Source organism: Nicrophorus vespilloides, unplaced genomic scaffold, assembly GCF_001412225.1.
Source record: "Nicrophorus vespilloides isolate i.1.1-1 unplaced genomic scaffold, Nicve_v1.0, whole genome shotgun sequence".
Classification (NCBI taxonomy): domain Eukaryota; kingdom Metazoa; phylum Arthropoda; class Insecta; order Coleoptera; family Silphidae; genus Nicrophorus; species Nicrophorus vespilloides.
In genome coordinates this window covers 137,324-152,717 of record NW_017099854.1, presented here as the reverse complement: position 1 = coordinate 152,717, position 15,394 = coordinate 137,324, and the positions used below count along the sequence as shown (strand labels likewise).

The window sequence follows — 15,394 nt, the reverse complement described above, 5'->3', positions numbered from 1 at the left end:
CTATACAATAGTTGATCTCATGGTATTATTAACTAAGAGTTACATTCTCCTCTTAAGTTAGTTTTATGAAGTAAGTGCTCTTCCTTGGACTCTCCAAGTAAGACCAACTTCTCAGTTCGACCCCTTAGCTAAGACTAAATTATATAATACAAAAATGTGTTCATTTCAAAAAGGTGCTGCGTGGGAGGTAAGGGTTTGACGTTGTAGAAAACACAACCGTTTCTTTATCTAATTTTTATGATCCTGCCCAAATATTTAGGTGCTGCAGAAGGCTGTTAAGTGGTGATGCAATAGACGCAACTATACGATTTAATGTGTAACCGTCGTTCGGAACATTCCACAACATATTCTAAATCATCACATACAAGTATCCGTTTGTATATTTGATGGATACATTAAATATGATTTGTAATAATTAAGAGGAAAGTCATGGCCCTAACAAATATACATATTAGTTATACAATAGATGACAATAAATTGGTCGGCCACGACAAACTATCCACCGGGAAAGATTACCTACGTAATGTCAACCGCGATCTTAAATTTACTCAATGATGAACATATTGATGAACAGATTGTGAATAAAATTATACGAAAAAAAATAATTAGTTAGTACTGAAAAATCAATCATAGCTTCAAACTATTGTTTATTATCAACAACACATATGTGCAAGTCTTGGACCCTGGGCGAGAACAGCCCCTCTACTCTTGGTCCGGCATTGATCCATCGAAGTTAGTCGGGTTGTGATGTTCATAAAACTAATTCTTTTCAAACTTAAAAATTGTTGAAAACTACATCTTGAAAAATAAATACTTTGTCACAAATTCAGATGAACTAAAAATATTTCTGATTCTAATTAAAATACTAGGGAAGCTACACGTAAAATATTTGGGGGGTCGTAAAAAAATAAAAAAATATTCGAGAGGTAGCATAAACTTTTTATGTCAGAAAGGGGGTAACGGATATAAAAGTTTGAGAATCACTGGGCTACGCAATACATACATGAAAATACCGCATGATATAAAGAAAAAGTTGGACATACGGTAATTATGATGAAGAATACGTATAACTTAGTATGATGATTAGTATTTGAATATCAATTAATTTCAGCAAATAACAAATGTTTTAAAGTAACAAATTAGATTTTGGGCGTTTTAGGAGAATATTAAAAAAAAACACGCAGACTTGACCAGTAGACTGGAAATGATATGCTCTCTTCATGTACTTTTTATAAATAAAAATAACTGTCTTTTTTAAGACCAGTGACTTTTGATAGCGTTCTCTGTGTAATCAACTGAAATCATATAACGTTTTTAGGTCTCGTGCTATGGGAATGCGTGAAAGTTGTAATCAATTTTTATATATTCAATATATACAAAATATTTTTTATATCATATAACATATAGTTAAATAAATTAAATCTTCACTATGTGGATTAGAAACTATATTCAAATTAGTAACAAATTAACATTTTTTAAAATAATGAATAAATTTACTTTCAATTGAATATATCTAATTGTTCATTAATTATCTTATTCATTTCTATTATTCCTTTGAAATTACAAAATTGTTTTATAACTACTTTTCAAAATATTATATTCTAATACAGGTATTTACTTACGAACTTCCGGACTTACGAACAAAATTCTAAAAGCTCTAACTTCTTACAGGGAGATATATAGTGATAAAAAATTAACTGTCTAAACAAACATTGATAATTTCTATGTTTGCATTGGTTTTGTAATTTTTTATTAAATAATTGTGAAGTCTACATTGATCTATTTTTTTCAAAATTTATGCAGTCAGTAATACGGAATTTAACATATATAAAAGTAAAAACCATGATAAAGTGTGGTTAGATAAGTATAAATTAAAATTTTTAAAATTCCCCCGACTTACGAATAACCCTTTGAAACGGAACTAGTTTGTATGTCGGGCGATACCTGTATTTTGAATGCTTGTATCCGTACTTTTATGTTATGCAACTTAATGTACTCCCGCGCTCTGAGGAACACACGTGTATATAACCACTATATATTTAAATGTCAACTTTAGCCTGTACATGCAATTTGAGGTTATAATTGTGTAATTTATTGTTTAGCTTGTTACAAATAATATAGAATAAAATGTTGCGATATCTGACAAAACTCAATACGAATATACCAAAACGACTCACCAATAGATTGTTTCATTCAACCACAGGATGTCATCAAACTATAGGTAATTCCTAACTTTAAAAAAAAAAATGTTTTTTTTTTAATTGTTAACAAAGGTTATACAATGTTTCTAATGATAATTTTTATTTATAAACAATGAAAGTTGTAAATAACATCATAATTGTTCACTGTTAAAATATAGATTCCAAGGTTGATGATGGAAATCTTATTGGTCGTCCTATATATTTAGATGCCCAAGCTACAACACCCTTGGTAAGAATTGGTTTTTGATGTTGAAAATAAACAAAATAATTATAATTGATTTATTTTCAATAGGACCCAAGGGTGTTAGATTCAATGCTACCTTATTTAACATCTTATTATGGGAATCCACATTCAAGAACTCATACCTATGGTTGGGAGACTGAGAAGGCAGTTGAAGTGGCTCGAGAACAAATTGCCAATTTAATTGGAGCAGATCCGAAAGAAATTATTTTTACTTCAGGGGCTACTGAGAGTAATAATATTGCTGTGAAAGGTGTTGGCAGATTTTATGCATCAAAGAAGAAACATGTTATTACTACTCAAACTGTAACTATTATAATTGTAATTATTGTTATTATGTTTGAAATTCCGTTGTTTTAGGAGCATAAATGTGTTTTGGATTCTTGTCGCGCTCTCGAGGGTGAGGGTTTCACTGTTACGTATCTCCCGGTAGGTGAAAACGGTCTTATCAGTTTGGAAGAGTTAGAAAAAGCGATGACTGAAGAAACTTCGTTGGTTTCCATTATGACTGTGAACAATGAGATTGGCGTGAGGCAGCCTATGGAGGAAATCGGTAAATTATGTAAAGCCAAGAAGATATTCTTCCACACTGATGCGGCTCAGGCTATCGGCAAAATACCAATTGACGTGCAGAGTATGAATATTGACTTGATGTCTATTAGTGGACACAAGATTTACGGACCCAAAGGTAAACTATATAGTATAAATAACTTATGTAAACATTTTAATGTCTAAATCATAGGTATTGGTGCTCTTTACGTTCGTCGTAAACCCAGAGTACGTATCGAAGCTTTGCAAAGTGGCGGAGGACAGGAACGTGGTTTGAGGAGCGGAACGGTGCCTGCTCCTTTGGCTGTTGGTATAGGAATGGCATGTGATATCGCCAATCGCGAAATGGAATATGATCATAAGTGGATGGAAACGTTAAGTCAAAGGCTAATGGATAGGATATACAGCAAACTGACACACGTTATTAGAAACGGCGATCCCGTTCATTCCTATCCCGGATGCATTAACTTATCATTCGCTTATGTTGAAGGTATTACTTAGTCAATATTCGAAGTATCGTTATTTTGAAATTAACATTTACAGGCGAATCTTTGCTAATGGCTTTAAAGGATGTTGCTTTATCCAGCGGATCTGCTTGCACTTCAGCATCTCTCGAACCATCTTACGTTTTAAGAGCTATAGGTGCAGATGAAGATTTGGCTCATAGTTCCATCAGGTATTTTATTTAAATTAACGAATGATTTGAACAGATTTTGAAATATTACGTTATTACAGATTTGGTATGGGACGTTTTACAACGCTCGACGAAATTGATTATGCAGCTGATAAGTGCATAAAACATGTAACGAGGCTTCGCGAAATGAGTCCATTGTGGGAAATGGTTCAAGAGGGAATTGATTTAAAAACAATTCAGTGGTCTCAGCACTAACAAAATTCGCTTTGAAAGTAAACTTTTAAATGTTTATTCTATTTATTTTTAATACATTGTTTTTTTTTGTTATAAATGATATTGGATATACAAAGTTAACAATATAATAATATTTTAGAATTTAAATAATTTATTTGACCTCGACTTATTTGTTGTTCGACCTTTACATTTTATTATTCGATAAATCAAAAGTGAAAACTAATTTACAACATAATATATGCACATCTGCATGACGTGTAGATTCTCGTGATTTTTATGAATATTAGTAAAATTGTATTGGTATAATTAAATGTAATCTTAGAATAAAACTTTTATGATGGATTTGATCTATAAATTAGTTCTCGGGAAAGAGTTCTTCCAGAGAGAATGTTTTGAATACATGCGAGGCAAATGGGAATACGAAAGAGGCAACGACTTCCTTCACCAGAGGCAGCAGTTCTTGTAAAAAGTCTTTCGAGTTGTCGTTGATAATTTGATTCGTCGTTTTCGTCAATTGTTCGTTTTTACCAAACAGGTTATTGAAGTTGAAACGTATATTACCAATGTCTAAGTCGATGGTATTATTATCGAAAATAAAATAATTCTTGTTGTTCTTTACTTTTCTGAATCCGTTCATCTGAGCAGTCGCTGTTAAATCGGCTACGGAAACAATCATATTTAGTACAAAGTATTGTAGAAGCATTTACTTACTAATATCAGCAGTGGCAGTTCCTTCGCCTCTCAATTCCAAAATAAGAATTCTCCCACCAATCGTGTAATCTGCCAAGATGTTTAATACTGGGAAATTAATGACGAATGTCAAAGTTGGCTTCTCGAAATCAAAGTTAACTGCTTTAACTTTATACTGTGTAGCATTATAAACGGAAGCGTTAAGGAACGACGCACGGAAGTTACTTTGTTCTAAGGTGGTTTCTGCTAAGAACAGAGGATCGAGTGCAGGAATTTTCATTTCTGGAATTCCTTTGCCCAAATGTGATCTCAATATTTCGAAATTATCGAACAGACATTTTTCTATATCCGGACCATTTCTTTGACATAGATGAATGTAGGATGCTGAAAAATAAAGAGAAAGTTTTAATTTGTCGTATTGCGATTTGTCATCTTACGGATTGAGTCTGCTGCAACTGCACTGATTAAGAACAACACAGAAGTGTAAACAAGCGTACTTCGCGATATCATTTTTGTTAGACAATGATTGTTCGAGACGAGTATAATTCTATTTATATTTTTAGAATAATAGTGGAAGTGGTATGAATACATTGAATCTATCTATCTTGATTTGTAGGAACTTAAATGAAGGTCGTCTAATATAAATAAACATGATTTTATTCACTTTAATTTCCAAATATTATAGTAATTTGCAATTTAAATACATATACAAATATCTTAATCTACTTTATGTTGGCTCATTAAATAGTTTCAAATTATAGGATAATTAACACTATAAACATTCGGTTCTTTATTGCAAAAACTGTTTAGTTAAAAAAAATCACCTGAATTAATTCACATACAAGTTGATACCAAATATATTAAAATTTATTAATATCTCAGGAAATAGCTTTGCTTGTTTTGTATATTTTATAACAAACTTATTTTCATGTCAAAACATCAGTTCTTGAAGATTTTATTTATATACTTATGCCTGCTAGATCATTATAAGTATAGGTCTTGAAAAAGGTGTTTAAAGCTTGATCAAATAATGAGAGAAGAGTATTTTCTAAAATTAATAACATTTTTTTCAATAATGGTTTCATATTCTCAGAACTGATCATTTCAGTTATATTGAAGGATTTCGAATGTCCATAATCGAAATGTTCCTGCACCAATTGAAATTGTCCACCGATCTTGATCTTTAAATTTTGATTGACCATTCGCAAATATTCTTTTCCGTAACTGTTGTAGCGCTCCGTCTTTAATGTATAATACAATTGGACATTTCCTAAAAGTATTACAAAAATATTATAAATCAATATAAAAAAAATAACTTACTTCCAATCGTCCGCAATATTCCTGTGGTATCAAAGTTATAGTTTGCGTATCTACCAATCATTTCTGAGTAACCTTCGGATCTGATCTCAGCGAACGAAATTTGCATTTTATAAATATTATCCATCGAATCTGCTTGTATATCAACAATCTCAAAGTTTTCGAAACCCGTCAGGTTTAGATTCCACGCGGATATTTGTAAATCGGCAATGTTGAGCACTGAGTAGGGAATGGAAAATGGAGATAATCTTGGTATAGATAATTCCGGTATTCCTTTAAAGATGTACGGTTTCGCCATCTCCAAATTCCTCCTAATGCACGTACTCAATCCTTGGCATCGTGTGCACGGTACAATAAAAGGAGCTGAACAATTTTTATTTAATATTATAATTAAATATTTCTTTTACTCTATAACTTACGGAGTTGAGCTGCTGAAGAAAATCCAATTAAAATACATACGATTAATGAAGCCTTCATTTTTTTATTAATACTAAATGAAATCCTCGAAAATCATTTCTTTTATACCTGAAACCCCAGAAGTTCAAAACAACAGTTCTTCGAATATTTTTTTATCAAAAAATAAGCGAAATTATTGAAAAATCCAAACCAGTTTTAAATTAATTTGTTTCTGTTTCTTTTTATATTCAGAAAACGTTCTTTATAAATAGAATACATTTTGATTCAATTTTATAATATATATATATAAACGACGTGAAACAATTGTATGTAAATATTCTCCCAATTATTTTACTGACGATCGAATTGATAGCTTTTCCAGTGCAGCACTTTTGTCTTGATTGTACTTAAATCGTTAATTGTTCAACTATTATGGATGTCATTGAAGTCGAGACTGTTGCAATTGAAATAGAAAGGCTCGTTCTTCTTAATGTTTATCTATAAGTTCTTCATACGCAAATGAACACTGCATTTTATATTTAAAGATTTTTAATAAATTACATCAGATAATTAAAATATGTTCTTATAAAACAACGCTTAATTATATTTTTCTTCAGAAACAATTAATATCTACTGGACTTAATTACTTTTGTTATTGAATTGAATAATAGGAAATTTCATTTATATACTTATGACTGCCAAATCGTTATAAGTATAGGTCTTCAAAAAGGTATTCAAAGCTTGATCGAGTAATGAGAGAAGATCATTTTCTAAGGTTAATAATATTTGTTCCAATAATGGTTTCATGATCATTTTAGTTATATTGAAAATTTTCGAATATCCATCATCAAAATGTTCCTGCACCAATTGAAATTGTCGATCGATCATGATCTTTAAATTTTGATTGACCATTCGCAAATATTGTTTTCCGTAACTGTTGTAGCGCTCCGTCTTTAATGTATAAAACAATTGTAAATTCTCTAAAAGTATTAGAAAAATATTATAACTATTACTTCCAATTGCCCTAAATATTCCAGTTGAGTGGAAGTTAAAGTTTACGTATCTACCAATAATTTTTGCTTTTAATCTCAGGGAACTCAAATTGCATTTTATAAATATTATCTAGCGAATCTGCTTGCAAATCAACAATATCGAAACCCGTCAGGTTTACATTCCACTCGGATATTTCAAAATCTGGAACATTGATCACTGCGTAAGGAATTTATAATGGCGATAATCTTGGTATAGATAATCCCGGTATTCCCTTAAAGATGTACGGTTTCGCCATCTCCAAATTCCTTTTGATGCACGTACTCAATCCTTGGCATTTTGTGCACGGTACAATGAAAGAAGCTAAAAAGTTTTCTTTTATAATTATAATAATGTTTATTGCATCAGTTAAAAAAGAAAACAAAATAAATATTTATAATTTAACAAAAAAAGTCAACAAGTACAAAGGGCTATTGATAGGTCTTTTTACCCATTTATTTTATATTATAATTTAATATTTATTTTACTCATTAACTAACGAAGCTGAGCTGCTGATACAAATCCAATGAAAATATATACGATTAATGAAGTCTTCATTTTTTATTAATACTAAATGAGAACCTCGAAAATTGTTTATTTTATACCTGAAATCCGTGATCTTCAAAACAACAGTTCATGGAATATGTTTTTTTTATCAAAAATAAACAAAATTATCCACTTTTAAATTAATTTGTTTCTGTTATTTCTAAACTTACAGATGAAAGAATTATATTCAGAAAACGTTCTTTATTTAAGTTTAAAATAGTATACATTTTGATACAGTATTATAATATTTTCAAACAACGGGAAACAATTGTTTGTAAGGGATATTTATAAATATTCTCCTAATTATTCTACCGACGATCGAATCGAAAAGCTTTTCCAGTCCAGCACTGATGTCATTCACAAATTCGTCTTGATTCTCATTAAAGTAATCGTTGATTGTTCTGCTATTCTGGATGTGGTTAAAGCGGACATTGTTGAAATCGAAATGGAAAGGCCCGTTCTTCTTAACGCCAATTTGCAAGTTCTTCATGCGCAAATGTACATTATTTTGCTTCATGTATTGTTCCGTATCAAATTTGAATGAGACCAACAAATTTGCTGAAAAAAATGAAATAATTAATTCTCCTACATTATTTTGCTTATTAAATATTAAATTACTTCCGTTTCCGTAACTTCTTCCGTTCCCAGCGATGTACGTCCTCACGAAAGTTCCTTCCATATTTAAATCGCCTAATCCTTCGAAGGAAACGAATACGAAATCGAATTTGAACGTGCCTTCTTGCAAATCGACTTGCACGTCTTTCACGCGGAAATTTGAAAATCCTTTCAATTCCAAATTCGTTAACGTTATTTTCATGTGCTCATTGATCACTTCGATTTTGACTTTGTTGAGTTTATTCATAGGGCCTATAAATAATTCAGGGATTCCTCTGTATAAGTGAGGTCTGCATTGCTCAATATTCCATTTTATACATTGATTAAGATTCGGATCCTTCCTCGAGCACGGCCTTATGTAACTTGCTGCAAGAAGATAATATTATTACAGAAATTACCACAAAATTTAATACTCACGAAGATCATAAGCAGACACAGCTACAAGAGTTAGTATTAGCAACTTGAACATTTTTTTCGTTTGTGACCATTTGGACGAAATCCTCCTTTTATATAGTGCCTTTGGAACAAGGGTTTCGTTAATGTATGCACGACCAGAATGGCTAACCTGTTTCATCGTAATTTATCACCAACTAAGTACGAATCACATTCTTGAATTCTTGAGTCATAATGTTTTTGAAGTTCAATAATAGATTACATGCCATTAATTTAATTTATTGTCTAAGATATTAATATATTTCGCATTGAATTTCATCTGCAGATAAAATATAGTTTAGAAATTAACTAATGAGAGGATTCGTGACTTATTTGCAATTAAAAATACGTTAATTTGAATATTAGAAGATAACAAAACGTTTTGTAAACAAATAGTTTTGTCTACTTTTTTTTATAAATTTCTTATCATTATTGAAAAAAAAATTAATTTGAAATTACTTGTGTTTAAGAAAAATTCGTATTATTTTTGTATCTCAGAAACACAGATGGATACAAAAATTGTTTACCAATAAAGATTTATTATGTGGAATTAAAATAAATGTAATATATTCATAGCATTATTTTTTTTTTTGTAGATCTTTAATGGGATTCAACAAATACGAAACAAGTTTTGTCAATGAACTTTCAGGTTGTAAAAAAGAAACGAAATAATTATTTATTTGGAAATTGCTTCAAAAATTATTATATTTTGATGTTACTTGTAAATATATAATATTTATATACCACATTTTTTTATACATAAATGATCGATATTTTCCCTTTTTTTGCAATTTATTTTCGTATTTATTTTGTTCTGGTCTTAAGCAATCTGAGAAAATATATATAATGATGGAATATTGAATTGAGATTTTATTTCAGTTATTGTGAAATATAGCTAGTATAGTTTATCAACGTTATGAAACAAAATTTTATAGATGTATAATTCGTATATTTCTCATATGATTTATTTAAGAAAAACTAAATTAAACATATAATAAATATAAATACAAAAAAATATATTTCTTAATAATAATTTTAGTATTATCAATTGATTTATATTTTTTATTATTCTATTTTCTTGCAATAAATGTTATTATTATTATTTAAGATAATATTTATTATAACAGTCGCAAATTATAAAAAAGAAAATTTAAGACAATTTATGGAAAAATTCATTGTACGTATAAGTAAAGAAAAAAGTATCAGTAAAATCGAACAATAAATCCTGAATAGCATCTTTTAGTTTTGGAACAAACAACTCGAATAAAATATCGCTATATTTTTCGTCAAATAAACCCGAAAAATCAAATTTATTCACATACGCTTCGGTCATATACACACGGAAAGGACCTTCTCTACTTATATCGATTTTCCAATCCACATGCTCTAAGTAAATTTGCTTATTCCGTTGAACTATCTTGGTTTTTAGCTCTAAATTCAAAATTAAATCAACTGAAATAACAATATATTAGTAACGTTTTATTGATGATGAAAATTGAACTTACTTGCAAATGATTTGATTGTTCCCATATTATCAACATTAACATCCTCCGAGTCCATTTTGAAAAGATCTTTATACCTATATGATCCATTGCCCGATAAGTGAGGGATACGGATTTGGAATTTGAAGATGTTATTTTTCAGATCTGTATTAACATTAAGGACCTCGTAATTGTTTAATCCCTTTACAGTATAGTTCCATATTTGAAATTCAAAGTTGGGGATAACTTTCTTAAAGGAATTTTGAATAGGAACATGCGTTAAACTCGGTATATCTAGGTCGGGAATTCCTTTCGTAAGATAGGGTTTTGCAGCTTCAAAGTTGTTAAAAACACATGTATCTATATCATGCGAGTGTGGACTGCAAGGTGTTATGAATGTAGCTGAAATAAATGTGTTAATTATAATATTATAATTAAATAAATAATTATAAATACTTACGCAATGCTGCAGCATTCACGAAAACTACAAATGTTGATAGAAGTAATATATTTAGAAACATCTTGTTTTCACGTTATAAAATATTAATTAAAAATTAATATATAATAACTATGTTTTAATACAATTGACTTATTTCTTGGTAATTGAAAATATTTATGAATATCAAAAGTCAAAGAAATATTGTATTATACTATGATATCTGTTTCCGTGGTTTATCTATTTATATGAATTTTATCAAACCCCCACTATGGATCTCCTGTAGTACAATAAAAAGGGTAGTTAGTTTGTTTGTTTCCATTATCCCAAAAAATGATATTTTTTGCCTTTAGTCTAATCTCTGGTTGACCGAGTTATAAAAGTATTTTCATTTAATTACCCACGATTATCGATTTTAGATAATAGTTATTTATTTTACGTTTATCAAAAGAATGAACATTTTGGTTTAAACTACAAACTTTCCTAAACATAAAAATTTCTTAGAAAACGTCCACTGTTTAGTCTTTTTTGACTTTTAATCATTCACAATCTGCCACAATTTTGGAAACGAGATGAACTGCTTTTTGATATTGACAAAAAAAGTAAATAAAAACAGAAAAAAAATAAGTAGGCATGAAACGAAAAGATTTCCCATATCTATTCTTCTTCCTATATCTTCCTATAAACAAATATAAATTTAACAATAAAAATATAATTCAATGACAATAACAACCCAACTAAAAATTGATTTTGACGACACTATAAAACTTAAATAAAAATAATCACTCTAATGGACAAGAAAACTAACTTCTAGATTCTAAGGGGGAGGTGGAGGGTGTTGTGTCTCTTTAGGGTGTCACTGTTGTCTAGCAGGAATAACGCGAGACTGTTGGGATGATTTTCCAGTCTGTTCTGGTAACGGGCACTGAACTTGGGGATTTCACTCTTAACAGTGTTCATGTGGGGGTCTCTATGTATCGTGTCGTTCGTCACGTACTAGAGGGCTTGCGATCCAGGAATATACCTAGGTACCTGGCATCGTCGGCCTGCGGTTTTTCTGTTCAGTGTTGCCTCTTTTTAAGGGTGAAAGTGACTTCCTGAGCCACTTCTGGTACGCGTAGAGATGACTCTTGTTTAGTCTTAAACTAAAAAAAATATTTAGTTTACTTATCATTTATTTTTATGTTTTAGAGACAGATAAATGAAAAATGAACTGAATTAGTTTTTTTTTTCATAGAGACCCTTTAATTTGACCTAATGAATATATTTTTTTTTAATTAAACAATCGATAGAAAAAAGAAGATTTTGTTTTCTTATGACTTATGAAACAAATAGGCTCAATTATGTACGTGCATTATTGAAAACATAGCTATTGCAACTTTTATTTGTAAGATACAATACAGTCTTTATCTCCAGGTAATATTAGAAAAGTTCTACTGTATTTCGTTTGATTCAATGTAATAAGTCATATTTTGAGTAAATAAATGTATTCCAATAAAGCTAATAGAGTAAAAATCAAAGTTATTAGAAAAATAATTAACATAGACAAAAAAATCCTAATTTAATAAAAATGTACTTTCTAACACATATTCGCGTATAATCGCATACACGAATTATGAGAAGAAATTATTTTGAATAAATGTAGAAAAAAAGAGATTTCTAAACTAGAATTTAAATACTTTCATCTTGATCAAAAGTTGTCCATAAAAAAAACTTGATATATTCATTACATTCAATATTTAGGACTATATTTCCAAAAATGGTTTTTCTTTGTCATAATTTATGGCTTCCAGAAGAAATGGATTCGTATCCTATTATTCCGCGGCGAAGAATTTCATAGCTGTGTCGTGCATAATGCTATTAATTGTTAGGATATTTGCCTCTCTATGGAGCTGATGGTTTATTGAGAGTCATGTCTACAATCATATTCTTCACTCTCTGGAGCATCTGGATTCTACTCTTTGCTGTGTGCTCCTAATCACAGCAGGGTGAATTATGGTTTTATAGAGGAATAAAGAGGATGGAATTAGTCTTCTTGTTGAACGTGATTCATCGTCACTTTTTTAGCCACTTTCACAATGCGCGGAAGAAGATTGATTAGTTTGTAGTTTTGCGGAAATTTGTTTGAAAATAATAAAGATAACTGTGGTTATTTATATTTATAATGTTATTGGGTTGTCCGCAAAGATCGTGCCGATTTTCGCACTGACACTATCTAAATATATCAGAATACTTAAAAACTATTGACTTGTTTACATATTCTGAAAAGTGTAAAAGTAACCATGTTATATAAATATTAAATTGTTTAAAAATATTCACTAGTTTTCCATAGAGATTATTTCAAAGTTCACATTTCTTTTAACTTAACGTCTTTCTGCCCCGATATTATTATATGTATATGTTTACAGTGCATCTCTTCAAATAATGTATTTCTCTCATGAGAATCAAATAAAACTGATAAAAACAGTCTATTGTCCGTAAGTCCCTCCGCATGAACTCAAATAATATAACAATTTGGAATTTGTTCAATAGATTGATAACATTATTATCAAATACCGGAAGAAAAAACACAAATATTTTGTTTATAAATATTCATTATCTCCAACTTTTTCAAACACAAATTACATCAATGTAATTAATAGATATACCAAAAATGGTATTTCTGTATTCTTCCTGTAAATAAAATGAATCATTAAAAAAACATTTGTATTTAATTATGAAAACAGATAAACATACATAAATAAAAAACATATAATTATATTCAAATAAAAAAGTAATTAAGTGTTAAAAAATGCTGTTCATCTTTAAGAAATAAAATTGTTTGTAATTGTAGATATCTTTATTGAAACAGTTAAACATACATAAATAAAAAATAACGTATTTCTTAAAACATATTCAAATAATAATTGTTAAAATTAAATTTTGTACTAAATTTGCTCTTATTAGTTTAATACTTTCAAGTTGAACAATATTTTGATGCATCTGCACTATAGACTTTAAAATATACACTTCTAAAACTAATAAAAAAATACAGTTTTATAATTTGTGTATTTTTTTTTATATTTTTTTAACATCTTATGGAAAGAGGAAAGTTAACAATGGAAATACAAACATATTTGTATGTATAACATAATTATAACTTAAGGTAAAAGCTCTTCGTAGGTATAAGTTTTGAAGACATTGTCAATAGCTTTATCGAGAAGACTTTTTATCTGGTTTTCTAGAATTGGAGCAACCAGTTCGAACATATAAAAACTATTGTCTTTTATAACTAGATTCATAATTTCCGTAATCATTGTATTTCCCGAATACAAGTTATAAAGATACATATAAAAGCTACCATGTATTTTTGCATTCACATGGCTGTTTACCTTCTCCAAGTAATTGTGACCATTACGTTGAACTACCTTGGTTTTCAGTACTAAATTTACAATTAATGTTGCTGAAAAAAATAACTCACAATAACTAATAATTCTCTGTAAGAATGTTGCAAACTTACTTCCATTCACTTTGATTGGTCCGGTGCCATCAAAATTCAAATTAAACAAATTGCCTTTGAATCCATACGAACCATTACCTTCACCATATGGAAATTCGATTTCGATTTTAAAGATGTTCTCTTTTGGATCTACGTCAACTTTTAGGATATTGAAATTTTCAAGACCTGTAATATCGTAGTTCCATACTCCGAATTCATAGTTGGATCTGTTCAGATACGAGTACGGAATATAGATATGTTTTAAACTAGGTATGGATAATTCGGGTATTCCATCCAGTAGATACGGTTTTGCATCATCTAATTTAATAGAAATGCATTCATTCAAGTCGAACGATTTTTGACTACAAGGATTTGTTAATGGAGCTAAAATTATTTCATTATTTACAAAAAAAACACAAGTTAAAGATAACTACTTACCTACTTTTATAGCATTTGCAATGGCCACAATTGATGATACAACTACAATATAGAGAAGCATTTTGCTTTTAAGTTGTTTTCTCGAATTTTAGCTTATATATATATATATATATATGTAATAAAACATAAATTACAAACAAATATTTGACGACACTTTAAGTTTTAAACATACACGTGTCATATTTATTTTAGAAAACATTATATAATTATGTGCAATCTAATAACATATTATGAATTTAAATCTTATTCAAGTTGTTATTTATGAATCAGATTTAGTTTTTGTTGCTTTATAATAAAAAATAATGAAATAACATCAATTCTGCAGAATTTAAATATTTTTTGCTAGTAGGTAATATTTAAGACAAAGTAAGTTGAGCAAATAAATCATGTTAATTATACATTAAAGTTGATATAATTAATTTAAAAAATATTAATTTCGTTTTTTTTTTGCACATAATCCAGTACAATGGATACAATTATAATATTTCATATATTATATAACAGAGGTATATAACGTTTTTTTTTTGCACATAATCCAGTACAATGGATACAATTATAATATTTCATATATTATATAACAGAGGTAGCCAAAATTTTAGACCTCACGGACAAATAAATCAAAATTTTTAATCATTATCATAAAAAGAAGATTCTAAATATCACCATTACTTACACTT

At 29.2% G+C, this 15,394-nt stretch overlaps 4 protein-coding genes across 4 annotated transcripts; 1 reads left to right on the top strand and 3 right to left on the bottom strand.

The window, feature by feature from the left end:
• Positions 1 to 2,043: 2,043 nt before the first annotated feature.
• LOC108565838 (probable cysteine desulfurase, mitochondrial) lies at positions 2,044 to 3,914 on the top strand. The gene is made up of 7 exons (XM_017925488.1): positions 2,044 to 2,221; positions 2,360 to 2,430; positions 2,494 to 2,748; positions 2,803 to 3,130; positions 3,185 to 3,481; positions 3,535 to 3,667; positions 3,727 to 3,914. The coding sequence occupies exons 1-7, from the start codon at positions 2,128 to 2,130 to the stop codon at positions 3,878 to 3,880; spliced, it is 1,332 nt and encodes a 443-aa protein (XP_017780977.1). The 5' UTR covers positions 2,044 to 2,127; the 3' UTR covers positions 3,881 to 3,914.
• Positions 3,915 to 3,992: 78 nt separating this feature from the next.
• LOC108565839 lies at positions 3,993 to 5,072 on the bottom strand. The gene is made up of 3 exons (XM_017925489.1): positions 4,987 to 5,072; positions 4,571 to 4,933; positions 3,993 to 4,519 (listed from the first exon to the last, which is right to left on the bottom strand). Exons 1-3 carry the CDS (start codon positions 5,057 to 5,059, stop codon positions 4,215 to 4,217), a joined length of 741 nt encoding a protein of 246 aa, XP_017780978.1. The 5' UTR covers positions 5,060 to 5,072; the 3' UTR covers positions 3,993 to 4,214.
• A 4,962-nt stretch (positions 5,073 to 10,034) lies between these two features.
• Positions 10,035 to 10,894, bottom strand: LOC108565828. The gene is made up of 3 exons (XM_017925473.1): positions 10,826 to 10,894; positions 10,390 to 10,767; positions 10,035 to 10,336 (listed from the first exon to the last, which is right to left on the bottom strand). The coding sequence occupies exons 1-3, from the start codon at positions 10,884 to 10,886 to the stop codon at positions 10,035 to 10,037; spliced, it is 741 nt and encodes a 246-aa protein (XP_017780962.1). The 5' UTR covers positions 10,887 to 10,894.
• Positions 10,895 to 13,877: 2,983 nt separating this feature from the next.
• Positions 13,878 to 14,794, bottom strand: LOC108565834. Its single transcript, XM_017925480.1, has 3 exons — positions 14,718 to 14,794; positions 14,301 to 14,663; positions 13,878 to 14,243 (listed from the first exon to the last, which is right to left on the bottom strand). The coding sequence occupies exons 1-3, from the start codon at positions 14,776 to 14,778 to the stop codon at positions 13,942 to 13,944; spliced, it is 726 nt and encodes a 241-aa protein (XP_017780969.1). The 5' UTR covers positions 14,779 to 14,794; the 3' UTR covers positions 13,878 to 13,941.
• Between the last annotated feature and the right edge of the window lie 600 nt (positions 14,795 to 15,394).

Coding starts and splice junctions, on each gene's coding strand:
- LOC108565838 (XM_017925488.1), top strand. CDS start 2,128: ATGTTGCGATATCTGACAAAACTCAATACGAATATACCAAAACGACTC. Junction 3,482..3,534: donor ATCATTCGCTTATGTTGAAG/GTATTACTTAGT, acceptor TAACATTTACAG/GCGAATCTTTGCTAATGGCT. Junction 3,668..3,726: donor TTGGCTCATAGTTCCATCAG/GTATTTTATTTA, acceptor ACGTTATTACAG/ATTTGGTATGGGACGTTTTA.
- LOC108565828 (XM_017925473.1), bottom strand. CDS start 10,886: ATGTTTCTAAATATATTACTTCTATCAACATTTGTAGTTTTCGTGAAT. Junction 10,768..10,825: donor CGTGAATGCTGCAGCATTGC/GTAAGTATTTAT, acceptor CATTTATTTCAG/CTACATTCATAACACCTTGC. Junction 10,337..10,389: donor AACAATCAAATCATTTGCAA/GTAAGTTCAATT, acceptor TTGTTATTTCAG/TTGATTTAATTTTGAATTTA.
- LOC108565839 (XM_017925489.1), bottom strand. CDS start 5,059: ATGATATCGCGAAGTACGCTTGTTTACACTTCTGTGTTGTTCTTAATC. Junction 4,934..4,986: donor AGTTGCAGCAGACTCAATCC/GTAAGATGACAA, acceptor TTTATTTTTCAG/CATCCTACATTCATCTATGT. Junction 4,520..4,570: donor AACTGCCACTGCTGATATTA/GTAAGTAAATGC, acceptor TTGTTTCCGTAG/CCGATTTAACAGCGACTGCT.
- LOC108565834 (XM_017925480.1), bottom strand. CDS start 14,778: ATGCTTCTCTATATTGTAGTTGTATCATCAATTGTGGCCATTGCAAAT. Junction 14,664..14,717: donor TGCAAATGCTATAAAAGTAG/GTAAGTAGTTAT, acceptor AAATAATTTTAG/CTCCATTAACAAATCCTTGT. Junction 14,244..14,300: donor ACCAATCAAAGTGAATGGAA/GTAAGTTTGCAA, acceptor TATTTTTTTCAG/CAACATTAATTGTAAATTTA.